Genomic DNA, 26,307 nt, shown 5'->3' with positions numbered 1-26,307 from the left:
ATACTAATACCAACAGATTACAAAACAACCGGATCTATGTGTACATCACCAATAAAAACTATAAAATAAGTATAAACTCACTTGTGCGAGATCTGATCCAATCATTTTATAGGCACTAGCTAATTTGTATGCATGACTAGCTTCTAAAATTAACACCTAAAAGATTCAATTTTTTAGATGCACCTTAAGTAATTAAATTAATAATAAATAAAATATTCACTGCCATCTGACTTCATTCTGCTAAGAGGACATAGAGTGGCAGAGTGAAGACAGTGGGGGGAAAAGAGGGCCAAGAGAGAGAGAAATGCTTTGATCAAAGTGTCCCTGTCTGTTATTTCATTATCCATGATGTAACACAACTACCTGAAATTCAGTGCAAGATGCCCTTATCAATGGACCATTTCTTTTTTTACAGTGTCAAGGCTATGTGCCAACTGCCTAATCAACATTAAATACATTTTAATTAAAAATAAGATTCTGCAAATGGTGTTGGGAAACCTGGTCAGCTACATGCAGAAGAATGAAACTGGACCACTTTCTCAAACCATGTATAAAAATAAATTCAAAATGGATTAAGAACCAAAATGGATTAAATGTGAGACCTGAAACCATAAAAATCCTAGAAGAGAACACAGGCAGTAATTTCTCTGATATTGGCCGTAGCAACATTTTCTTACATAAGTCTCCGGAGGCGAGGGAAAAAAACAACCAAAATAAACTCTTGGCACTACATCAAAATAAAAAGGTTCTGCACAGCAAAGGAAACAATCAACAAAACTAAAAGACAACCTACTGAAGAGGAGAAGGTATCTGCAAATGACGTATATGATACAGGGTTAGTATCCCCAAAATATAATCCAACACCAAAAAACCCAAATAATCCAATTAAAAACTTGGCCAAAGATATTAACGGACATTTCTCCAAAGAAGACATACTGATGCATGAAAAGATGTTCAACATCACTAATCATCAGGGAATTAGAAATCAAAACTACAATGAGGCATCACTTCATATCTGTCAGAATGGCTAAAATCAAAAACACGAGAAACAAGTGTTGGTGAGAATGTAGAGAAAATGGAATCCTTGTGCACTGCTGCAAGGAATGCAAACTGGTGCAGCCACTTGTGGAAAACAGTATGGAGGTTCCTCAAAAAATTAAAAATAGAATTACGCTAAGATCCTGTAATTCCACTACTGGGTATTTTCCCAAAGAATACAACAATACTAATTCGGAAAGATATATGTGCCCCTATGTTTATTGCAGCATTATTTACAATAGCCAAAATAAGGAAGCAGCCCAAGTATCCATTCAGCTGATACATGAATGGACAAAGATGTGGGTGTGTGTGTGTGTGTGTGTGTGGGTGTGTGTGTGTGTGTGTGTGTGTGTGTGTATACGTATATATATAATGGAATATTACTCAGCCATAAAAAGAATGAAATCTTGCCATTTGCAACGACATGGATGGAGCTAGAGAGTATAATATAATACTAAGCAATGTAAGTCAGTCAGAGAAAGACAAATACCATATGATTTCACTCCTATTTGGAATTGAAGAAACAAAACAAATGAACAAAGAAAAAAAAGAGACAAACCAAAAAACTGTAACTATAGAAAACAAGCTCATGGCCACCAGAGGGGAGGTGGGTGGCGGGGACTGATGAACTAGGTGAAGGGGTTAAGAATATACTTACCATGATGAGCTCTGAATAATGTATACGATTGTTGAATCACTATATCATACACCTTAAGCTGATGTAACAACGTATGTTAACTAACTGGGAATAAAATAAAACAAACAAAAAAGAACCCCAAAATAAAAATACGGTTCTGGTATCCCATTAAAGACAAGTCAAGAATTCAGAATCTACAACTGAACTTTAACTTGTGATGCTAATGTTAATCAACATGAGGCAGGAGAACAAAGGTCTAGAGTCAAGGCCAAGTCCTAACAATTTGAAAAGGTGCTGCAGAAAGCTAAAAATATAATCACTTTTTTAAGAGTTTCTTACGGGGGTTCCTGGCTGGCTCAGTTGGTGAGAGCATGCGACTCTTGATCTCGGTCTTGTGGGTTCAAGCCCCTACACTGGGTGTGGAGATTACTTAATAAAATCTTAAAAAAATAATAATAATTTAAAAAAATTTAAAAAACTTCTTACAATAATCAATTATTCAACGTATCTCCTTTAACTAGGTCAATATGATTCCCACTGCATCGATAAAGTAACTGGGAGAGATGCTGAGTGATTCGCTCAGCACTGAGAGACAGAGGACAAGAACCCAGAGCAGGGTGGCCAGTCTATTCCCATTCCTGGCTCCTGTCAACAATCACCTCTTTTCCCTACTGTCCTCCCTTTCTCGAGACAATTCTAAGCAAAGAAACACCTGCAGGAACCTTTACAGTAAGTATACACTAGAGAAATACCTCACTGTTGTCATGCAACATCAAAACACAGTTCCTGGAAACTAACAATATGAACAAATTGTTCTTACATATTTTAAAGATACTTTCTACCAAAACTATCAAGAGATGCTTTAGATCTTAACAATTCTAGGAACTATTTTTAATATAAATAAAACCAACCAATAAATTCTAGTTTCATTTTTATTAGTAAGAGAGTACCCCTACTCCTGGGCCCCTGGTGCACTGTTACTGAGGTTTTTATTTTTTAAAAATTCAAATTAATCTTACTGAAATGCTAGTTACAAGTAAGAAACCAAAATAAAAGCAAAAGACACATGAACGCACGCAATGGGAGCAGGGAATAAGACAGTATAAAGGGAAGAGAAAAGAGAGAAAGAAACACAATGCAGTGTTAATCACTTCTGGTAAAGGTTCTCAATCTTATGGAACTGTACATCTAGAATACTAAAGCAAGGCTTAACCCAGCACCTGCTTAGAGAAGTACTAAGGTTATGGTTTCCACCTTGGTACATGCCAGTTAACTTTGTTTTGTTTTATTATATTCAGATTGTATGAGGCAAACATCTTTCAGAAGTCCATACATATACACCACTAGTTTTAAATTATAATGTATATCCCATTATCTGGGTCTCTACAACTTGAGTACTACCATGGGGGGGAAATCCAAGGCACAGTTCTACAGACACAGGGGAGGAACAGCAACTGAATAAATAAAGAAACCTGGGGGCACCTGAGTGGCTCAGCTGGTTAAGCATCTGACTTCAGCTCAGGTCATGACCTCATGGTTCCTGAGTTCAAGCCCCGTGTCGGACTCTGTGCTGACAGGTGGGAGCCTGAAGCCTGCTTTGGAGTCTGTGTCTCCCTCTCTCTCTGCCTCTCCCCTGCTTGCACTGTCTCTCTTTCTCTCTCAAAAATAAACATTAAAAAAAATTTTAAATAAAAGAAATAAGAAATTCACTCTACCATAAACATTTAATTTTTAAATGCTTAAAAATGTTTGTTTTACTCTTTTAGAACTCTTCTTGTAACAAGTGTTCTTAATGTTGGGTCTATGATACGTGTTATAATAAGCAAAACTTTACATGCATGTTCTTCATTAGGGTAAAAAACTGCACAGCTTCCATTAGATTCCCCAAGGGGTCCAGAAGCAATACAAAGTTATAAACCACTAACATGCATAATTACTTTGAGAAAAAAAAAAACTCCTAAGCTATTGGGGAAGGATGCTATTTTATTATTATACATGATTTTTAGTCTAAGTTTTCTTTATTCAAAAAATACACAATACTCCAGGCTGTATGCACCAAAACTACAACCATTCTTTCACACATGAATTATCTGCAGTAAATATGAAATCTCAGGTTCCCTTCCTTACCAACCCCAAAACTGTACTCAGAGAAGGAAAACACATTTTAAGTACCAAAATTCAGCAAAATTAGGAAATGCAACTCTTTTTAAGCATACGAATGTCCGAATACGTTTCAAGGCCAAATTCAAATGACCATGACACTGACGGGTTTCCATCATCGGCACTACTGGTGCCCTCTTGGAACAGTTAAGTCAACAGTTTCCCCCAAACTGATTGAATGCTTGAATGTGGCTAAAGTCACAGGTTTTCTGATCATAAAGAAGTATGTCTCACCTTGTTTAACCCATGTCCTCTGGTGTTAAATATCACTCTTAAACCATCTTTAATGTTATTTGAAATTCTGAACATAGTTCTAAAACCAAATCAAAAGTAGGATAATTTTAGAAGTTTCAAAGTTTGCTCTTGAAAATTTTTACTTTGGATATTAATCAGTGGTATCAATGTCAACTTGAACTTCGTGTCAGCTTGCTAGCCATAAGCTTCTCTCTTCCAGGTCATGCAGAAGAATACACAAGGGGTCACTTTCAACATCATGTTTATTATGTTGCTTTGTTTTGAAGTGACGCATGTTCCCTGGGGATTCTCATGCCACTGGTGGGGGAGAGGGAGGGAAGATACGCACGCAGGCCCGTCCCCCTTGAGATTCACGGGCGGGCAGGATTCTACAGCCATCTGTAACCCGATCAACTGACTATGGGCCTAGGCAATGGCATGAAACTTCATTTTATCTTCACAGCACCCAGACTTAGGAGTTAAAAATAGTTTAGGCCATATTGGCCTGGGTTATTTTTATCTGGAAAAATAGGGACTAGAAGCAGCACAGTAAGCACAAAAAGGAAAGCTGACCACGATAGGACAGAAGCCCTCATGGACTTTCTAAACCCCTTACTGTAGATTTAGAAATGAGACGGAAATAAGGGGGAGCAGGGTGAGGTGTGCTGTGGTGCAGGGCAGTTGGGTACGACTAAGTGTTCATATGTGAATAATAAAAACCATGAACAACAACAAAAGGTGCTTTGCATAAGTCAGAACGCTATATAAACAGCCCCTCTGCCCTTCTTTCTGGAGAAGATCCGTCAGGAATAAATGGTATACAAAGTTTTTGAGAAGAGAGATCGGTGGAGGCACAGTGTTCAAGGAGATATTTGGGAATGGGATTTAAGCGAGGTCTTAAAGAACACAAAAGATTTAAATTGCTGGAGCAGGGTGTGCGAATCATAAACCAGTCAAAGAATTCACAGATGTGCTGGGCGGAGTGAGAAGGGCAACAGGAAGAAAACAGGCTGGCAGAAGTAGCACGTTTGTCAAAGAGGAGAAGCAAAGACCAATGGACAGATGGTGTGGTTGTAGGCCATCGGTGAGCATTATGTGCATAAGAATCAAACTGTCTCCTTTAAATAAAACTCAGGAGATGGGGCGCCCTGGGTGGCTCAGTCGTAGCGTCCAACTTCAGCTCGGGTCATGATCTCACAGTTCATGAGTTCAAGCCCCGCGTCGGGCTCTGTGCTGACAGCTCGGAGCCTGGAGCCTGCTTCGGATTCTGTGTCTCCCTCTCTCTCTGCCCCGCCCTCGCTTGTACTCTGTCTCTCTCTCTCAAAAATAAATAAAAATATTTAAAAAAAAATTTTTTTTAATGAAACTCAGGAGATTTCTGAGTAAGCTTTTGACAAATGTTGAATTTATAAAAGATGGATACAAGTAGTACATGGAAAAGAGTGAATTAAGAAACAAATAATAATACTGTGTAACAATCCAGGTGCAAAGTAATCAAAATAGGGCAGTGGAAATTTAAATATGATACTTACTGGACGCCTCACCTGATGAGCATTGTGCAGCACGGATAAGACAGGGGTCCCATCCTCAAGTGGCTCACGTTTAGGACAGGAGTCCCACCACTGTAGAAAGCACGCTATCCTTGATAAGAAGTGTCACAGCAACACACAGGATAGAACTGTAACTCTGCTTAGCGGAACTGGGGCAAGACTCCACTCACAGAAACCCCCCTACCACCTTTCCACATAGAAAGAGCCAGGGAAATGGACAGAGGCAGAAAGCAAATGCAGGTTCAAGGAACCTGCCAGAAGGCTCCGGTGGCAGGAGTAGAAAGTATATGATGAGAAATGATGTTTTTTTAAAAAAAATTTGTATGGCATATCAAGACTCTGGAGGAAACAAATATTTTCAAGCAGGACAACAACATGATCTGTGTTTTCGGAACGTAACACCAAGAGAGAATGGACAGGAAAGGAAACACATGAAAAGAGAAAAAAAAAATAGACTTTTGTAATCATCTAGACAGAAAAGAAGGTGGGTCTCAGTAGGGCAGTGTAAATGGAAACAGGGACAAGACACAGGTAGGAAATAATTTTTAAATAGGTAAAATTCCCATAGTCATAAAAAAAGGTATGTTCTTCTGAAACATCATGCTCTTTTCAGACCTGGAGACTTTCAATGGACTTCCTCCACTGAAACTGACTGAACTGCTGGAAGCATCAGTCTAAAGAACTGCTTCTTCCGGGAGACCTTCTCTGGCATGCAGGCTATTAGGGCCCCTCGAACAAGCTCCCATAGGACCTCGTACATCTGATCAACATCCACCACACATGGCATTGCTGGCTCAAGGTTGTCTCCCCTCGGACAATAAAACTCCAGAATGGCAGAGAGAATGACCTTGACTTGCCTAGCACTGACCCTGGCATATACTGGGCACTCTGTAAATAGTTGTTGAAAACATAAATGCAGTTCAAAGACAGGACCAATTTTAAACCTGCTCCCCCACTCTCCCCACCACATAGCCCCACCAACCCTCATCCCCTCCAAGAGGAAACTTGGGAGGGCACTTCAGTCTTAACCATGCTGAGTTTGCAGTACTTCCAGAACATTCAGGTGAAGGTATCCATTAGTCCTCTGCAGATGCCAGGGTAAGGCCAGATCAAGGACTCTGACAAATCCTGCTAGCTGAAGTCATGGTTGTTCCTCTCCTCGTCCTCCTCCTTCCATTATTATTACAGTTACAACTAATATTAAATGAGCACTAACTGATCACCTGCTCAGCATTTCTCGTGCATTATCTCATCTATCTTCAAACAAACATTATTGAATTAGGCGCTATTAACTCCTATTATACCAATGAGGAAGCTGATGCTTTAATTGTTAGAAAATGTGCCTAAAATCAGAGCACAATTAAGTAGCTAAACCAGGCTTTGAACACAGGCAAACTACCCTAAGAACCTGTGAGCTTCCCAAGCACAAAGTGATAATCAGCCAGGGAGAAAAATGTGTTGACTAGAGCAAAGAGAGAAGACAAACCACAGACCATGAAGAACAGTAACATTTAAGGGGCACACGTGGCAAAGGAAGAGACAACTTAAGAAATGGCATTCACACCCTGTGTAATTCCTTCCCCTTGAGTGTGGAATCAATCTCGTGACTTGCTGCTAACAAAAGAATCCTGTACAGGTGATGGATGTCTCCGTGGTTAGGCTGCAAGAGCCTGCGACTTCAGTCTTGCTGGGGCATTCTTGGCTTGCACGCTTTGATGAAGCGAGTTCCTGTGTTGGAGAGACCCACATGGCAAGGAACTGAGGCCCTCAGTCCAAAAACCCATGAGAAAATGAATGCCCCCAACATCCAGAGAGCGAGCTTGAAAGCAGACACACCCCATTCAAGCCTTGGTAGGAGAGTGCAGACCCTTGCCGACATCTTGAGGAACAGTGAAGGCAAGGATGAAGCTAGGCTGTGCCCAGATTCCTGATTTACAGGAATTGTGAGATAATAAATCCGTACTGTTTTAAGTCACTACGTTTTGGGGTAGTTTGTTATGTAGCAATAGGCAAAAGAAAAGTATAGAAACAGAGATGTTTCAAGTTCTCCCTACCTGTGTCTTCTGACAGCAAGGAGGAGAAAATTAAGAACTGAACTTCAAGAAAAAACTATAGTTAGCGCTGCCTGGGTGGCTCAGTCGGTTAAGTGTCAGACTTCGGCTCAGGTCATGATCTCACGGTTCCTGAGTCCAAGCCCTGCGTCAGGTTCTGTGCTGACAGCTGGGAGCCTAGAGCCTGCTTCAGATTCTGTGTCTCCCTCTCTCTCTGCTCCTTCACTCGCACTCTGTCTCTCTTTCTCAAAAATAAATAAACATTAAAAAAAAAAAAGTAACTTTTAAGACACCTATTTCAGAGGAATAGTGCTAAGAAGTCAGAGGAAGGCACAACAGAAGGTAAAAACTTTCTAGAGCTAGAATGAAGGATAATTATAAGACAAAACTATAGACTCTGAACTTCTAGTTACCATTTATAGATGAGAACTGAGTACCTATACTGAGAAAAAATTCAGATGCATGGTCAATCTCTGATTACTCCAAAATCCTTATTAGACCTTTCCAATTAATTGGCTAGATCTGCTATTTCCTACCTAGGTTTTATTATTTAGTCCTAAACTGAAGTTGTTTGAATTAAATTGAGAGTACAGATTCCTGGATTCTATAAGCTCATGTTCGACTCTTCAGGTTTAAAAATTTTAAAACCATTTCATACACAATAACCTAATGTTCAACCATACTTCTGGGCCCTCCCCTCACCCTGGAGTCAAAACCAAGGCTTCTTATCCTTCAAAGTCCTGGATACAATATTCTAATGGGAACTTATCAATAAGGGTATGAGAACTATTTCTCTGGCCTCTTTTCAGACCACTGAATATGGTCCCCAAGCGATCATAAATTTATCCCCTCCTTCCTTACTACAGGAAGCTATCACATCATCCTGTGTTATCTCTATATGTCGATGGGATTACTTTTGATATTTTATATCCCTTCTAGCTCTTCTCAATTTTCTATTGTCGTTTGAGTTTCCACAGCATATTTACATGAAGGTGTTTTATTTCTGACTTTATCTGGACATTTAATCTACATCTTTGCTTGTCTCTCACATTGAACCATTCAATTTTCCCCAGTGTTTCCCTAGACTTTCCCAATCCGTGTAATTCTTTTTACATGATTTGTATCTGTAAGCCATCTTAAGTGAGCAGTTCACGCAAGAAGGCACAGCCAGGCTTGCGGACAGCACCAGAAATGCGGCAAGGTTTCCCTGCAGGCAGCCCCCGAGGTAGGGCTGACGGGAGCGCACACTGTGCAAGGAAGCCACAAAGCCTCTGGAGAAGAAAAGATGGGCTGTAAGGTCAACAACGGTAGCAGCAAGCACAGCCAACTTGAAGGAATGTGCAAAAGAAGAGCGCAGAACTTTTTTCTGTAGCTCTGGCTGCAAAATAAGTGTCAACAAGCTGCTATAAATAGAAACTGAAAAAGTGGGGCAAGAGAAGAAAGGCAGAGTTAGGGCAAAACAAAATAATAATTATTTCCTCCCAATGCTCAAGCCAAAACCCTTGGAGTCACTCTGACGCCTTCCTTTCTTTCACACCTCACATCAAATCCATCAGCGAATCTCACTGACTCTACTTTGAAAATATACCCAGAACCCAACCCGTTTTCACCATGTCTGCAGTCGCTACTCCGATTTAAGCCACCGTCTTCTAGAGCCTAGACGACTACAAGGATTCCCTCACTGGTGTTCTTGCTCCCCTCCAGTCTACTCCAACCCAGCAGCCACAGAGAGCTTTTAAAACAAACTCCCCAATGGCCTCCCCGTCACCTAGGATAAAACCCACCGTTCCTGCCTACGAGGCAAAATCCTACATGAACTGCTCTTCCTTCTTCTCCCACTGCTTCACTGATTGCATCCTTGCCACACCCCCTCCCTCGCTCTGCTTTAACCACAGTATTCCCAACACACCGAGCACTGTTGTATCTGCTCTGTAGTATCTTTACTTGCAATGTTCTTCTTGCATGTATGCACATAAGCCAGGTCCTCGTTTTGTTCAAGCGTCTCCTTAAATATCATCTTACTACTTTATGGATCCTAAGAGAGTACCCCCTGTTTACTTTTTGCCTTAATGTTGGCCTTGTTTACCTTCTGCCTTAATATTTGCCACCTAACATGTTGTATATTTACTTACACACTTGTTTATTGACAGTCTCTCCCCACCTTTCACCCACCTCAAGTAGAATTTAAGCCCCGTGAGAACAAGGGCTTTTTTGTTGTTGTTAAGGTAATCCTAACTCCTAGAACCGCAAAGTACTCACTTCATATTTGGTGAATGAACGAAGGACGGAAGAGATTATCAAAACAGGACTCAGAGGACAGGAATAAGGGGGAACCAAGAATACATACATTTCACTCTTGTAAAGAAATGGGATTTGGGACACTGAGTAAGGAAAATGAGGACTCCAAACACATGAAAAGGTTCTAGCGGTGTTAACGAGCAAATAGAGACTACAGATACTATTTAAGCTCTTTGGAAACAGAAATGTGAGGTGGTTCTGGGAAAATGTGATAACAAAGTAGAAGACATTCCCATAAAGGTGGCAGAACAGTTCAGAGTTTGGACCAGGAAATACAAGTGCAAAAAAAAAAAAATAGTTTAAGGGAAGACTCTTTTGTTTGTTTTTGTTTTGTTTTGTTTTTCAGAACGGAAGGCTTTCAGTTGGAATAAGAGTCCAAGAAAAGCTAGGAATATGGTTCAATAAATGACAGGAATGCCATCCCATAGTTACAGGGTTTCAAGTACAGAAACAAGGGCACAGTGGAAAAGGAGACAGCACACAAGCATGGTAGCAAAATGCAAGCACAGCAGTAAACTGCATCTATGAAAACCCTCTAAGCACGGATTCAAATGAAAGGGACTGAAACATTTGGTTTCCCTTTAAAGTCTAAAGCAAAAAAAATGAAACAGGAGCAAAGCAAAACATTAAATAGGAGCACCCGGGTGGCTCAGTCAGTTGCGCATCCAACTCTTGATTTCCGCTAAGGCCATGATCCCAGGGTTGTGGGATCAAGCCTACGTCAGGCTCTGTGCTGAAAACAAGGAGCCTGCTTGGGATTCTCTCTCCCTCCCTCCCTCTCTGCCCTTCACCTGCTCACATGCTCTCTCTCTCTCTCTCTCTCACACACAAAACAATAAACATTAAAAAAAAAAAAAGATTCTCTGTCTCTCTGCCCCTCTCCCTTATGTTTTCTCTCAAAAAAAAAAAAAAAAAAAAAAGACTAAGCTGATAACACTATCCAAAAGGCATACCAGCAAGGCACAGGCTTCAGAAAACATTGGAGAAGATGAACAAACATAGATTTGCAGTCTGATAGTGAAAAAAGGAAGGGGGAGGAAACAGAGAATGAAAGTGTAAATCAGAAATGCAGAGTATGGAAGACAGTTCCTACTAAGGAAACATGAGAGGGTAGGCCTCCTTCAGGAAAATGGATTGAATGTTGGAGGAGAGAAAAGAAGGTGAACAAAGAACATCTGGGGAAATTAGGGAGGAATTAACCAAAGGAGGAAAATTTTAAATAGGTCAGATAAGCCAAAGTGTACAATGAGAGGAATAAGAGGGAGAAGAAAAGGGAAGTTATAAATGTTCAAGCAATTCTCAAAAATGGTATAAAATACACCAAAATTAGTTAAGTAGGAATATGTCCATTTTTCCAAGAGATGCAGCAAAAAGTTGCAGGTGTAAGAAAGAAGTGAATCAAACGTCAGTCTGATTTGTCAGTAAGGAGCTCTATGACCTTGAACAAGTCACTTAACCTCTCTGGGACTTATTTCCTCTGTTTAAAAAAGAAACGAATGTGTTGGTGGGGGGTAGTGGTGGTGGTCATGTCAAACATGGGTGATCATTCTCGGTCTCTTCCCCTCCGGGTTATAAGTGGGGAAAACACAGGAAAAGCATAGAACTCTTCCAGAAAGAATCAGAAAAACTGAAAACTTTTATGATGAGAAGACTAATAGTTAACAAAGGTTTCACAACCTTGCTTTAAATTTTAAAAAGTGCCTTTATATGTATAATTATGTGTACTCCTCACAGCAAGCCCGCAAGGCAGAAAAGGCAGGTATGGATTTAACGCCACTGTGCAAATGGAGTCATTCACCGAAGCTCAGAAATATTAAGCAAGGGGCTCAAGGACACAGAAACAGTGGCTGATCCAGGAGCCCAGCCAGACTGAACAGCAGCACAAAGTCCAGCCTCCTTCCACGTTCAGATGCTGTCCTCTTGTGTGACTAAGGTCTCATGGGATATTTTTGCAGCTTACTAGGTAATAGATGAGTGAAGAATTATCAACGTGCAAACAAAAAGCCCCTTTTGATTTAAAGGTTTTTTTTTGTTCAATTTCTAATTTTGAGAGAGAGAGTACGCATGCGAGTGGGGGAGAGAGGGAGAGGGAGGAGAGGTTGGGGGGGAGAGAGAGAGAGAGAGAGAGAGACAGAGAATCCTAAGCAGGCTCCATGCTGTCAGTGCAGAGCCCAACACGGGGCTCGATCCCATGAACCATGAGATCACGACCTGAGCCGAAATCAAGAGTCAGGCGCTTGACTGATTGAGCCATCCAGGTGCCCCCAAACTCCTTTTGATTTAAAATAAAATTCCTTAGGGCGCAGGGGTGGCTTAGTTGGTTAAGCGTCCAACTTCAGCTCAGGTCATGATCTCACGGTTCCTGAGTTCAAGCCCCGCATTGGGCTCTGTGCTGATGGCTTAGAACCCGGAGCCTGCTTTGGTTTCTGTGTCTCCCTTTCTCTCTGCCCCTCTCTCTCTCTCTCTCTCTCAAAAATGAATAAACATTAAAAAAGATTTTTAAAAGGGGCGCCTGGGTGGCGCAGTCGGTTAAGCGTCCAACTTCAGCCAGGTCACAATCTCGCGGTCAGTGAGTTCGAGCCCCGCGTCGGGCTCTGGGCTGATGGCTCGGAGCCTGGAGCCTGTTTCCGATTCTGTGTCTCCCTCTCTCTCTGCCCCTCCCCCGTTCATGCTCTGTCTCTCTCTGTCCCAAAAATAAATAAAAAACGTTGAAAAAAAAAATTAAAAAAAAAAAAAAAGATTTTTAATGAAATTCCTTTACAGTTAAAGGAGTTACGTTATACGTGAACTACATGCAAACTAACTCATTATACATTTTCCTACAAAGTTGACCTTGATTCCGTAACAACCTATGAAGACCACTCTTTCAGTCCAAATGAATCTCTTTTAACTGTAAAGCACTACAGTGAAACTGTTATTACTGCAGCTGCCATGTTTTCAACCTTTTTGCATACAGAATAACGGACTTTGATCTTTAAGACTGATTTCGCTATTAAAACATTGAACAGGCTGCTCCCCTTTATACATGGTGGATGTCAAGAGTACAGAGGAAAGTGGCAGAAGTGGACTGAGAAGGAAGTTTGGTTTGGTTTGTAACATCTAGGACTGTCACATGTCTATAGCAGTGATGATAATCCTCATCCTATTCTTTGCTCTAAAAGCCATAATCAGCCACAGCAGACCAACTACGACACTAACAAAAAATCTTAGATATATATGGCCTTCTTCGTAGCCTCAACCTATTTTATCACTCCCTTAAGGTTCGGCATTTCCCCATGATCCCCGCAATCCCTGCTGGTCTGTGCTTCTTGTCTATCTCCACCCAAGTCAAGGCCCTTATTCTTAAGTCCACAAATCAGCAGACAATGATTTCTCCCGCCCAAACACCACTGCCAGCTAAAGAAAGGGTATGAGAAAGGAAAAAGGATCAAAGGTCAGTCTAAGGGCATAAGAGGGGAAAATCCCAATAAAAGGACCAGAGAAAGTGGAAACTTGACGCGGGTTACATCAGTGTCCTTGTGTATTACTTCATCCTTCCCTTGCAATTCCTCTTTTAAAGCAGTTGGACAAACAGTGAGCCAGATAAGCATGCCTGAAGTAGAAACTTGGGGGAAATCAGAGTCTAACGCTCAATGAGCCACAACCAATTATACCTCATCTGATTATCAGGCCCTCAGACACACAAAACCACACAGTAGATAATAAAAATAAAAAAGGACATCAGAATCTTGGTCAGAAAACTTCAGTTTAAGTCCTGGTATGCTGCATGATTTCCAACAAGTGCACGATTCCCTGAGACTCACTTTTCTAACCTACACACAGGAATAACATATCAACAATCTATTTCACAGAGTTGCTGTGAAGAGCTAAGTGAGAAAAACACTACACGTTTGACGCAAGTAACTTTTTAAATCACTCTAGTGTTGTAAAGGACAACAGAATTCTTCACTGAAGACCCTCTCTCTAATCCCACTGTGTACCCATATTCTGCCCCTCTTACAAGTTATCCCGAAATGACCAACACTGAAATAGCTAGTTTTAAAATGGCTTTGCAGACACTGAAATAAACATTTGAAATAAGCATTGTGTAGTCACCTAATAAAAAGTTTATAGAGCCCAACCATAAAGTACAGTTATTCACATACAAGACTACCACTGTCAATAAAATCTACCAAATTTTAGTTCCAGTATGCTAGGTAATCTTCATCTTATCTATATCCTACCTGCATGCACAGTAGTAGAAAAGCCTGGGGCTTGATATCTGAAGGACCTAAATTTGAATCCCAGTGAGGTTATCATTAAGTGGTAGGCCTCAGGCGAGTCAGACCTGAAACCTTCTCAAATGGAAATTAGGAATACTACTACCTACTTCATAGGATGAAGATTATTGTGATCATGTCTCTCCTGGGCTTAATCTGGTGCCTAGTCCACTGTGCTAGCTCAATGTACGGTGACTAATAATCTGATTGCCTTCCCATTCCCTCACAGCAAGATATTTGTTTTTGGTGTTTTTTTAAGCAATACTAAAATTACATGATTAAACACGCTTAACAAAAACTCTCTCAACCAAATACAATGAAGGGGATTCCCAACAATAACTCACAGATTTTCAAACTGTGCCCTGAAAATTAATGTAAGGAAAGATCAATCCAAAGAGTTTAAGAGTCTGACCGTCCTGCAGCAAGTCCTTTATCATATGACAGTATGTGCAGTCAAGTGATTTAAAACCTCAACTACTGCTCCCTTCAGCCACTGGGACACCTGAGGAAGGAGCTCCCCATGACAAGCAACTTCTCTAACAGCTGGGCTGACTAACAGCTCTAACACCTGTCCCTTCCCTGAGGACAGGTGAAAACAGGGAGAATAGGAGAGGGCTTAGCTTAACTTGGAAAGCTAAATTAACTAAGGAAAGCAGATCAAGGAAGATTTAGGACATTAACTTCTTCAGGACTTCACCTTAAGCTTATGCCTCAACTACTCTGGTCAGTCCGCACAGAGCTATATTAATATCCCTTCAAGCTAGTTCCTGTCCTGCTCTAGGGTCCGTGACTATATTCAGATCTGATCTATGACAAAGTTTTTTGTTTTTTTTAAATATAAATGAAATTCTCATTGAAGACCAAGACTGAGGTCTAATCAGACCCCTTTTTCTCTTCCAGCTTAATATTAAGAAACTGCTCAGTTTTTTTTCAAACTACATGACCTTCAGACTTGTGCCTTCATCCACTAATAAAGCGGCAATATATAAATCAGACTTGGCGTTGTATTTTCCCCCACAAGATTTTCATGTTTAGAACTTTCCTCATTGCCTTATGCTCAGCCTTTCAGGCAGCCTGAGAGTCACCCACAACGACAGCTAAAAAAGACGCCCTGACAACACACAAAAGAACCAGAGGCAAGAGTCAGCATGCGTGCACAAACACACACATGTGACGATCTCCTAAGACAAGCTCTCAAAACTCAAAAAATCAGACAGAGATTGATGGTGGAGGAGGGTGGAGCAGGGTGGCCTGGGGAGGAGCCGGATACAAAGAAAAGATTAAGACCTGGAAAGTAAAATGAAAAAGAACTGGGAGACAGTATTAAGGAGGGAAGAGTCTCCCATTTACCATCTAGAGGAGAGAAGAAGGATTAGAGTAGGTACGAACTAAAGAATCTGTTGGGGAAAAACAGGAGAAAACAAAGAGATTCCACCAAATTGAGACTTCAGAACCAGCCCTCTCTCCTGCTCCAATTCCGTGTTGTTGTTTTTTTCTTCCAGGAAGCTACAACACAGCTTTTTCAACAGGAGGATTACACTAACAAAGCAAATAAAGGAAACCTCTGCTAAAAATGTAACCTACCTACACTGAAAGGTCTAAAGACGGAAATACTTCTTTCCCCGTTTTTTGTAGTGGGTTTCAAAACAGAAGGGACAGGAAGGGGGGAAAGAGCAATAGTGAGAGGGGAGCAGCCAAGCTCCTGAATATGAGGAGTCTTTGGACTACGTGCCTATTTCAAGTTTATCTTTTCGTGGGCAAGTTGGCAGATTCTTAAACTAAACACAGCATTCCACTCTGTAAACCACAATCTGACCCCTGGCTCCAACACCACAGAGAATTGAGGGGCATATGCAGACACAAGGCATATCCAGAACCAGCTCTTGCTTTGGGTCCTACCCTAATATCCCCAAACCGGGAGGCTGAAACTCCAGTCAGGTTTGAATGGACTAACAGTGCAAGGGAAAAGGAGGGGGGAAAAAAAAAGCCAAGTGAAAGGGAGGGCCTAAGTTTAGCCACAAAACCATGCACTTAGGCCTGTCAACCGGCAGTTAAGTGGAAAATAGTGGACACAGAGAAAGCAGCTACCTAGATAAGCACCTACTGCACGGATTATATCCCTTTTTCTTATGGGGGTGCTACACAAGAAGGAAATTACTTTTATACAGAGAAGCCATGCTCCTCTGCCCTGAGCGGTCCCGTCGCCGGGCAGGGGGGCTGCCCGCCCAGTAAGAGATGTCCAGCGCCACCCTCTAGCTACTCACTTACTTTCGTCCGGCCATTGATTTTGTAGTTGCCCAGCTTCCCGTTACAGTGGCGGATCAGGTCGTCCATGCTGCTCATGAGCCGCCCGATGGTTTCGCAGCCGGGCTCCTTGCCCTCGATCCAGGTGATCTTATCGCCTCGGATGTCCTTGGACGAGTCACTCTTCTGGCTGACCAGCTGCCCGTCCGTGAACTTGCCGGTGTCGTGCAGGGCGCGCACCTCGTCGCCGATCTGCTGCCCGGTCTCCTTGCCCAGGAAGTCGTCCACCACACAGATGCCGTGCTTGTTCATGCACGGCACGATGTACTCCAGCGCCAGCTTCAGCGCCGGCAGGGGCTTCGTCTGCCCGTTGGGCCGCAGGCCGCCGCCGTGGCTCAGCCCCTCGCCCGGCGTGTTGCTCGGCGGGTACAGGTTCGCCTTCTCCTGGTACTGCGACGCGCGGGCCAGCGCCTCCTCCTTCGCGGGCTCCACCTCGGCCGCCGCCGCCGCCTGGCCCTGGCCGCCTGCAGCCGCGCGAAGCGGGGGAGCGGCCGCCGCGGGGTCGGCCGCGGGCTTGGCCTTTGCCTTGGCCGCGTCCCCGGCGGCCCGCGCGCCCGCATTCTCGACGGCGGCGGCGCTGTCCCGGCGCGGCACTGCCTTCCTGGCCTCCCTGGCCCCGGCCCCGCCGGCCCTGGGCGGCGGCGCGGAGGCGGGCGGCGCGGAGCCGGGGTGCCGGTGCTGGCCCGCTCCGGGGCCCGGGGCGCCCTCGCCGCCCTGGCACACTAGCTTGTGCTTCTTCCAGTCCTGGCGCTGGTGCTCCTTGCTGCAGTAGAAGGAGCTGCGGCAGCGGCTGCAGCGCAGCAGGTTCTCCATCTTCCCGCACAGCTCGCAGTACTGCCGGTCTCGCTCGCTCGGGCTCGGCCCGCCGGGCCCGCCGCTGTCATTAGCCATGGCGGCGGCGTTGGCGACGGCGGCCGAGCAGGACGGGTGGCGGCCGGAGGGCCTCGCCCGGGGCCGGGGAACGGGCGGAGCGGCAGAGGCCGTCACTGCGCCACGCACCCGCCACTCCTCGCCTGAGGGAGGCCGGCGCCCCGCGCTCTCGGCCCGGCCGCTGCCTCGTCCTCGGGTCCTGCCGCGCAGCGCCGGCGGCCGCCTCAGCGCCTCATCGCTGCCGCGAGCTGAGGGACCGCGGCCTGCGCGGCGGACGGCGACCTCCGCTCGGGCACGCGGGCCCGGACGCGCGAGATCGGCCGCCCCGGCCGCCGCCGCCGCCGCCGCCTCACCGTCCGGGGCTGCCCGGCCCGGCCTGTGGAAGAGCGCAGGGCGTGCGGGCGCCACTCGCTCTGCGCGCTCTGCACGTACACCACGGCCCCGCCGCGACCCGGGCGGGCGGCGCGCGAGGGCGGAGGGGGCCGAGGGGAGGGCCGAGGGGAGGGCCGAGGGGGCGGCGGCCGAGCACACACGCTCGGGCGCGGGCGGCGCCGGGGCCGCCTCCGCTCCCCCGCACGCGGCTCGGCGGGGCTGGGCCTCGGAGTCGGTCCCGGCGCCCTGCCCCCGCCCCTCTGCGGGCTCCGCCCGGGGCGGGCTCGGGACGCGGAGGCCGGCGCGGGGACGCCGAGGGGCAGGCCCGGGAGGGCGGAAGGGCGGGGCCGCCGCCGGGCCCTACGCCGCGGACGGTGCCTACACCTGCTGGGGGTTGCGGCGCCGAGCGGGGGACCAGAAGATGGCTGCTATTTGTTTAGGGCCCACCCGGTGTGCGCTAGGCGCGCTCCAGCCTACGCTGCAAGGTGGCTCTCGCCTGGTTTTTTGCCTAGGGGGAAACGGAAATTCAGAGAAGTAAAGTAACTCGCCCAAGGTCACGCAGGACTGGACGGAATCCAGGAATTAGACTCTGTCAGATTCCAAGGCTGCTTTTCTCATCACACCAACACGGCCCCCATTTCGAGGCCTGAAATGGTTAAAAGTACTAATTATTGCTGCGGTGTTCATCCAAGCCCCTATGCCCCGTTCGAGCTACATTTAAAGGTGCTGAAGTTTTGTTTAAATTTTTAAAAAACCATTTCTAAGCCCTGTGAAATCTTGGCGAGTGTCAAACCTTGTGAAGAAATTTTTGGCTACCAAGTTCGATGAGTTAATGCGCATTCCGGTATCCACATTCAGGCACTTAAATTCAAACGGATGAAACTACTGAGAATTGGACTTTGGTGGTCAATGAACATTGCTACGTTAACGTCTTAAAAGAAAAAAAAATCTCGTATTGACAGTCGCTGGTACGCAGATGAATACAGTTCTTTGTTTTATATAACGTGAAAACCTTATCAGAAATAAGCCAAAGATTTCTTTCCGCACGCCATTTAAGAATAAAAAGAGCTGCGATTTTGATTGTCAGACTTGTTATTGAACACCTGCTAATGTGGAAATTCTGTGCTAGGCTTTCATATCGTCTGAATAAATTGCAAGTAACGTCGTCAGTCCTTGAGGTGGTGGTCTTTCAGACAACATAAAAGTGGAAAGGTGTAGGTCAAAGGCAGAAGAATGTAAAGAATAATTATAAACCACTTTGTAGAATATTTTTTAAGAAATTAGCCTGAATCCAAAACATCAAAGCTCTTCACCAACTATACAGAACTTAAAAGTGTAATTAAGTTCCTCTATATAAATGAACAGTTTCCTGGGAATCCAGCCTGGTGAAAGAGGACAGTAATTTCCAATTAGTTTGGACTTTGGGAGACCGAGGTAAATGTTATACTCACAGCTTCAAATTCTAAACCAAACTAAAAACCCAACTTTCTGTAAAGAATCAAGATCTGAATCAGTCTCACTTGTGTATCCCAGAGCTTTATTAAATAGAGTAAAATATTGTTTCAGATACTACTAATTAGGCTTTTCAACAAATGTATTAGGAGCGTGCTACATGCCACAAGTCCTTGGCATACAAATGAACTAGTTACACTAGTTATACTCAGGAGGTGTATATGTAGTCCAGTGCAGGGAGTAGACTTGTAAACGAAAAAGGACAACCTAGAAATTGGACCAAGTGTCCACAAAGAGTGGGATGGATAGGATGGAAAGGGAACAAAGAAAAAGGAATTGCTGGGTCCGCCCTTTGCACTAATCCAGATTCCAAGCAAATTAGTTTAGAAATTCTTTAAAATGTAAAGAAACTATTTAATGGCTTAAGAAAGCAAACTTTTCATTTTTGATATACATAAATTATATAAAGTATAATTTCAATACAGTAAAACCAAATACTTCTTAGGCCTCCTTTTGCTATGGTAATTATAAATGATTCTTTTTTTCTTGCAATTTTTTTAATGCTTATTATTTATTTTTGAGAGAGACAGTGTGAGCAGGGGAGGGGCAGAAAGAGAGGGAGACACAGAATCTGAAGTGTGCTCCAGGCTCTGAGCTGTCAGCACAGAGCCTGACGTGGGGCTTGAACCCACGAACCATGAGATCATGGCCTGAACCGAAGTCAGATGCTCAACTGACTGAGCCACCCAGGTACCCTAATTATAAATGATTCTTAACAATTCTCAAGGGCAGGAACTTTACTGGAGAACACTCATTCCACAAACACTTGATTCTTCTAAACTTAGTTATTTGTAGGTACTAAAAGTAGTCCAACAATTTTGTTAAGAATTACTATTTGTAATTTGTTAGAATTACTATTTGCTAAGAATTACTATTTGCTCTTCTGGCAATGTTTACATAAGAATTACCTAAATAGTGCAAACAAGTGTATTTACATCTCCATATGCTCTTTTCATTATATTTTCGTTGATACCTAGTTAAAAGAATAGACGTCCATGTCAAAACCTTCATTAGCTTTCATTTTGTTCCAATTAAGTGTACTAAATCACAAACTGAACATGTACACCTTGAAAATACCTAATCAGTCAAATACGACACTTCCAAAATCTTCACAGGCAGAAGTCAAATATGAAGTATTGTTTCAAATATTTCCAAAGATCCACAAGTTCTGAATTTTCATTCATTCAGGCTCAATAGTCTGTGAACTAATTCCAAGTTAGGGAGGGTTTCACCAAACCATCTGCTGGCAACACAACAGCCAATGACAAGTTCACCAACAAGATTCTGGAACTCTACCAGCATTGTAGCAGTCGCCGCGTATTCAGATGTTATACAGAAGAGTTACATTGTCATGTGGGAATTTATCTTATAAACACGTACGGTGCTTAATACTATGTCAGTCTCTGTTCTAATCATTTTGCAAATATTCATTTAATCCTTATAAAAACACTGTCGGGTGGGTACTATTGTTATGCCCATTTACAGAGGGTGAAACAAGAGTAAGGCAATGAGTGTCCCTCCCAATTCTCAGGATTATATGATTAGTAGCATTAGGTGTGTTACTGAATACTCTGGGGAGAACAAAGGCTTGTGCCTCCCAAAGCCAGGAATTATTACAAGTTTTTTCCTGCCCCGAACCTAATCAAGATCTCGAAACCAGAGGATGAATTAAGTAAAAGTTCTGTCATCTCCATATCACACTGGATTGGGTCAAAGGTAACTGACCACCTATCTGGCTTCCCTTTGCTCTTCTGGCAATGTTTACATAAACTGTAAAGCAGTATCCACTACAAGCTGACAAGAGACTTACTGAAAGATCAAGGTGAAGCTGAGAGTAAATACACAGGACAGAGCTAAGTGAGGAAATGAATTTAGAAATGGCTGTGTTGACTCGAGGCAAGCCCAAGGAACAACTTAACCTTCAAGGGACTACCCCCATTTCTCCTTTAAAAACATGTTTAAAATTCACAAGAGAGTATCTTCGCCGCTCAGGAAATAAAAATCAAATATTGGATTGTTAACTAACGACCTCTTGTTTCCCCATCGGTGACAATCTTGTTTTAAAATGTTACAGAGAACAGAAAAATCACAAGTTATCACATAGGCATCCCACCAAGATAAACAGGAAGACGATCTTTGAGTTCTGGGAAAGCAACTTAAAAATCTGAGCTGTTTTCTAACTATAGTTTTGGGATGTGCACAAGTAGGTGTCGTTGGGAAATAGCACCTGCTCTTCTCTGTACTGGGGGTTCTGCCAGATGCACACATAAGCTGTGTGCTTCCCCACGTACGTGGGGCCAGCTTTACCGTCTACTAAGGTTTCCTCCGAAAATAAGATATTTAAAAAGGTTTTTTTATATACTCAGGAAAATTTATCTATCACCTGACTTTATCAGTTTATGACTGTAAACTTATTCACCAATCCAGTTAAAAATTGATCATCTCATCTCACGAAACATAAAACTTTAAACCATTTCTCACTATAGTGAATTTTTGTGTTACTAACGAACATGGGATACTGTGTTGTGTGTTAATATCATTACACAATGAGGGCTTTTGTTCCCCCCGCAACAAACATTACTTAATGTTGAACTGACTTTGAGTGTATTCCCAATAAGTAGCTTATACCAAGCTAGGCAGGAGACAGCTAAATAATTTTTTCTGTAGAATTTTTTTGTGTGCAAAAAATGTAAACATACACAAAAATATTGGTCATCGTATAATCAACCTCGACCCTGATTAGCTCAACAATTATCCACATTTTTACAACCTGGTTCCACCCCCATTTTGCCTTTTTAAAAATTTGTTTTTATTGCAATATAATTGATGTAGAATATTGTATTAGTTTTAGGTATACAACATAATAATTTAACACATGTACATATTGTGAAATGATTACCACAATGTGTTGGGTTAACATCAATCACCTCACATAGTTAATTTTTTTTCTTGTGATGTGAACATTTAAGCTCTACTCTCTTAGTAACTTTCACATATACAGCACAGTATTGTTAACTATAATCACCACATGGTCCATTAGATCCCCAAGACTTATTTATCTTTTAACTGGAAGTTTGTACCTTCTGACCACCTTCACCCATTTTGCCCACCCCACCAACCCCCACCTCTGGAAACCACCAATCTGTTCTCTGTGTCTATGAGCTTAGTGTTGTTGTTGTTGTTGTTTTCATTTAGATCCCATATGTAAGTGATATAATACAGTATTTATCTTTCTGTCTGACTTATTTCACTTAGCATAATACCCTCAAGGTCCATCCGTGTTGTCACAAATGGCAGGGTTTCCTTCTTTTTTGTGACTGAATAATATTCATATATATGAATATTATATACCTTCTCACAACTTCTCTATCCATTCATCCAGCGACAGACACTTATGCTTCCATATCATGGCCTTTGTAAATAATGCTGCAGCGAACATGGAATGAATGTATCTTTTTGAGTTAGTGTTTTTATTTTCTTTGGATAAATATCCGGGAGTCAAATTGCTGGATCATACGGTAATTCTATTTTTAATTATTTGAGGAAACTCCATACTGTTTTCTATAGTGGTTATACCAATTGACATTTCTACCAACAGTGTATGAGGATTCCCTTTTCTCCACATCCCTACCAACACCTGTTACTTCTTGTCTTTTCTAAATTAGCCATTCTAACAAGAGTGAGGTGGTATCTCATTGTGGTTTTGATTTGCATTTCCCTGAATTAGTGATGTTGAACACCTTTGGATGTACCTGTTGGCCATCTGTATGCCGCCTTTGGGGCAATGCCTATTCAGATCTTCTGCCAATTTTTAAATCAGATTCTTTTTTGCTCTTATGCTGTGTAAGTTCTTTATAATTTTGGATATTAATCCCTCATCAGATATGTGATTTTAAAATATTTTCTGCCATCCAGTAGGTTGCCTTTTCATTTTGTTGATGATTTCCTTTGCCCTGCAGAAGATTTTTTATTTTGACATAGTTCCACTTAGTTTTGTTTTTGTCACCTTTGCTTCTTGTGTCAAATATAAAAAGTCATCCATGAAGACCAATGTCAAGTTGCTGACTGCCTATGTTTTCTTCTAAGTATTTTATGGTTTCAGGTCTTATATTTAAGTCTTTAATCCATTTTAAGTTAATTTTTGTGTGTAGTGTAACAGTTTTTTCCTTTGCATGTGGCTGTCCAATTTTCCCAACACCATTTATTGAAGAGGCTGTCCTTTACCCACTGGATATTCTTGGCTTCTTTATTGTAAATTAATTGGCTCTGTATGTGCGGGTTTATTTCTGTGCTCTTGATTCTGTTCTATTGATTTTTTGTAATGTTTACTTATCTTTGAGAGAGAGGGAGAGACAGAGTGAAAGCAGGGGAGGAGCAGAGAGACAAGGAGACACAGAATCCGAAGCAGGCTCCAGGCTCTGAGCTGTCAGCACAGAGCCCAACGTGGGGCTCCATCTCATGAACTATGAGATCATGATCTGAGCCAAAATCGGATGCTTTAACCAACAGAGCCACCTAGTCACCCCTATCGATCCTTTTTTTTTTTTTTAAGGCTAATACCATACTATTTTGATTACTATAGCTTTGTGATATACTACTTTGAAATCAGGGAGCAGAAATTTCTACTTCATGATTCAGTCTTGGCAAGTGGTATGTTACTAGAAATTTATTCATTTCTTCTAGATTATCCAATTTGTTGGCATATAATTCATAGTAGTCTCTAAATTTGTCCTTTTTTTCTTTTGGCTGAAGTATCATGAAGCAAATCCCAACTTCAATATGCAGGTCTAATAAGGAGGGTTTTTTTTTTTCTTTATTTAAATTCTAGTTAGTTAACAGTGTGATTTTGGTTTCAGGAGTAGGATTCAGTGATTCGTCACTTACATACAACACTCAGTGGTCATCACAAGTGCCCTCCTTAATACCCGTCACCCATCTAGCCCATGTCTGATAAGGACTTTAAATAAGACCATATTCGCAATGCCATTATCACACTTACAAAATTAAGAAAAACTCGATACTATCCGTCACCCAGCAAGTATTAAAATTTTTCTGATTGTCTCAAAGATTCTCTTTACAGTTGCTTTATTCTATTCAAGATCTAAACAAGGTTAATGGATTGCACTTTGTGAAGTCCCTTTTACTCAGTGTTACTAGCACCTTACCCTTTTTTTCATACCATTGATTTACTGGAGAAGTGATATATTCCATATTCTGGATTTAGCCGATTCTTTCCTTATTATATTCCTTCCTTAAGACAGTCCTCTTATTTTTGTAGATAGGTAATTAGAGCGAAAATTTTTGTTAAATTCCGTTCCATATTTTAGATGAGAATATTCCATAGTACTTGCTATATGCTTCCTAACGCATCACATCTTGAGGCATATAATGTCATAGTATCGTTTTTTTATGGTGAGATATTGATCATAGGTTCAAGTGGTATCAGCTTGATTCCTGTATTCAAAAGCTTTTCATCAACCCTTCGCTTAATTGTTTTTGCATCAATTGATGATTGTGATTCAATATTTTATTAGAGGTTGTACAATAATGAGTTTGTTATTCTGTCATTCCTTGTGAATTTACCAGGTACCATAAAGAACTTTGTATCATCAGCTGTTGTTACCTTGAAATACAATTTGTAGATGAGGGATAGGATCAATGCTTGGTTCTTTTTATTTATCTATTTTTAAAATAATGAATTGGTGCCCTTGCATCTTTGGTTGTGACAATAAGGCCTTTTCAAAAATTGTGATGAATGGATTTTCATATATTTGAATTATTTTAGTTACTCTTTTTAATGCTTAAATATTTTGGCCAATAGAAATTATTCAAGTTGGTTCCTGTGTATTTTAGATGTGATCACATTAATCCTTGAACATTTTCTTGCCTTCTGGCATAAGATGGCCAGACTCATCCTGTACATTTCCTGCTCCTGACCTCGAATCAGTCATTTCTCCAAAAAGTACTGGTTCCTTTTGGTAGGAAATGGTAGTTAGAAACCACCAGCAGTAGTACTCATTGCCACTGAGTTATTATTGTTCTAGATCTTTCCAATGAATAGAGCTAAGAATTATCTAATTATTTCAAGAGAAAAAAATGTTGAATTCATAACAATATTCCAGTTCAAATGTAACATAGGGTTTTATCTTAATGTATTTGATTTTACATTTGTGTTTCATTTTCCCATATGAAACCTTTTTTTCCTAATGACATTTACGAAACCACTTATCTATTTTAAACTACTTAACAGTTTATTGCATTCCTTTTGTCTGTTGTAATAAGTGTGTTTTAAAGTCATCTGATCTGGGGTGCCTGAGTGGCTCAGTTGGTTGGATGTCCAACTCTTGGTTTCGGCTCAGGTCATGACCTCATGGTTCCTGAGTTCCAGCCCCACATCGGGCTCTGCACAGACAGTTTGAAGCCTGCTTGGGATTCTCTGTCTTCCCCTACCCCGTGCTCGCTCACTCTCTCTCTCTCTCTCTCTCTCAAAATATATAAATAAACTTAAAAAATGTTTTTAAGCCACCTGGTCTAATTATTTTCTCTATATGGCTGTGCCATCAACTTGAGATGTAGTTAACTTAGTTTCAATTCTGTTTTCAATTTTTAGGGCCTTGTTTTGTTTCCTTTTTAGAAGAATTGCCTTTTAATTATATAGTGTATGGCATATAGCTAAACATTGTTCTAAATTCTTTTCCTGCATCATCTAATTTATCCCTCAGGGTAAACCTGTGCTGTGGGTATTACCAACTCTGCTTTACATTTAGGGAGAGTGAGGTACTAAAAAGTTCCATAGTTCCCAAGATCACAAGGGGCAAGATAAGGATTTCAACTGAAAGATCTGGGGGTGCTTGGGTGGTTGAGTGGGTTAAGCAACCAAGTCTTGATTTTGGCTCAGGTCATGATCTCACCGTTCGTGTGTTTGAGCCCCATGTCCGGTGCTGCACTAACAACGGAGAGCCTGCTTAGGATTCTCTCTCTCCCACTCTCTCTGCCCCTCCCTCTTTCTCTCTTTCAAAATA

At 42.2% G+C, this 26,307-nt stretch overlaps 1 protein-coding gene across 3 annotated transcripts in view; it reads right to left on the bottom strand.

The window, feature by feature from the left end:
* EGLN1 (egl-9 family hypoxia inducible factor 1) overlaps positions 1-17,713 on the bottom strand; it is a 57,988-nt gene extending 40,275 nt beyond the window's left edge. The window contains exon 1 of one of the 3 annotated variants that reach the window (XM_042961045.1): positions 16,496-17,713. In XM_042961045.1, the coding sequence (XP_042816979.1) occupies positions 16,496-17,422 (927 nt within the window). In that variant the 5' untranslated portion in view covers positions 17,423-17,713. The remainder of the gene's footprint in view (positions 1-16,495) is intronic. The other 2 variants (XM_042961046.1, XM_007086052.3) reach the window with 2 other exon arrangements.
* Between the last annotated feature and the right edge of the window lie 8,594 nt (positions 17,714-26,307).

This window comes from Panthera tigris, chromosome D2 (assembly GCF_018350195.1).
Source record: "Panthera tigris isolate Pti1 chromosome D2, P.tigris_Pti1_mat1.1, whole genome shotgun sequence".
In the NCBI taxonomy this organism is placed as follows: domain Eukaryota; kingdom Metazoa; phylum Chordata; class Mammalia; order Carnivora; family Felidae; genus Panthera; species Panthera tigris.
Note: the sequence above shows the minus strand (reverse complement) of the source record. Positions and strands in the feature narration are given on the sequence as shown.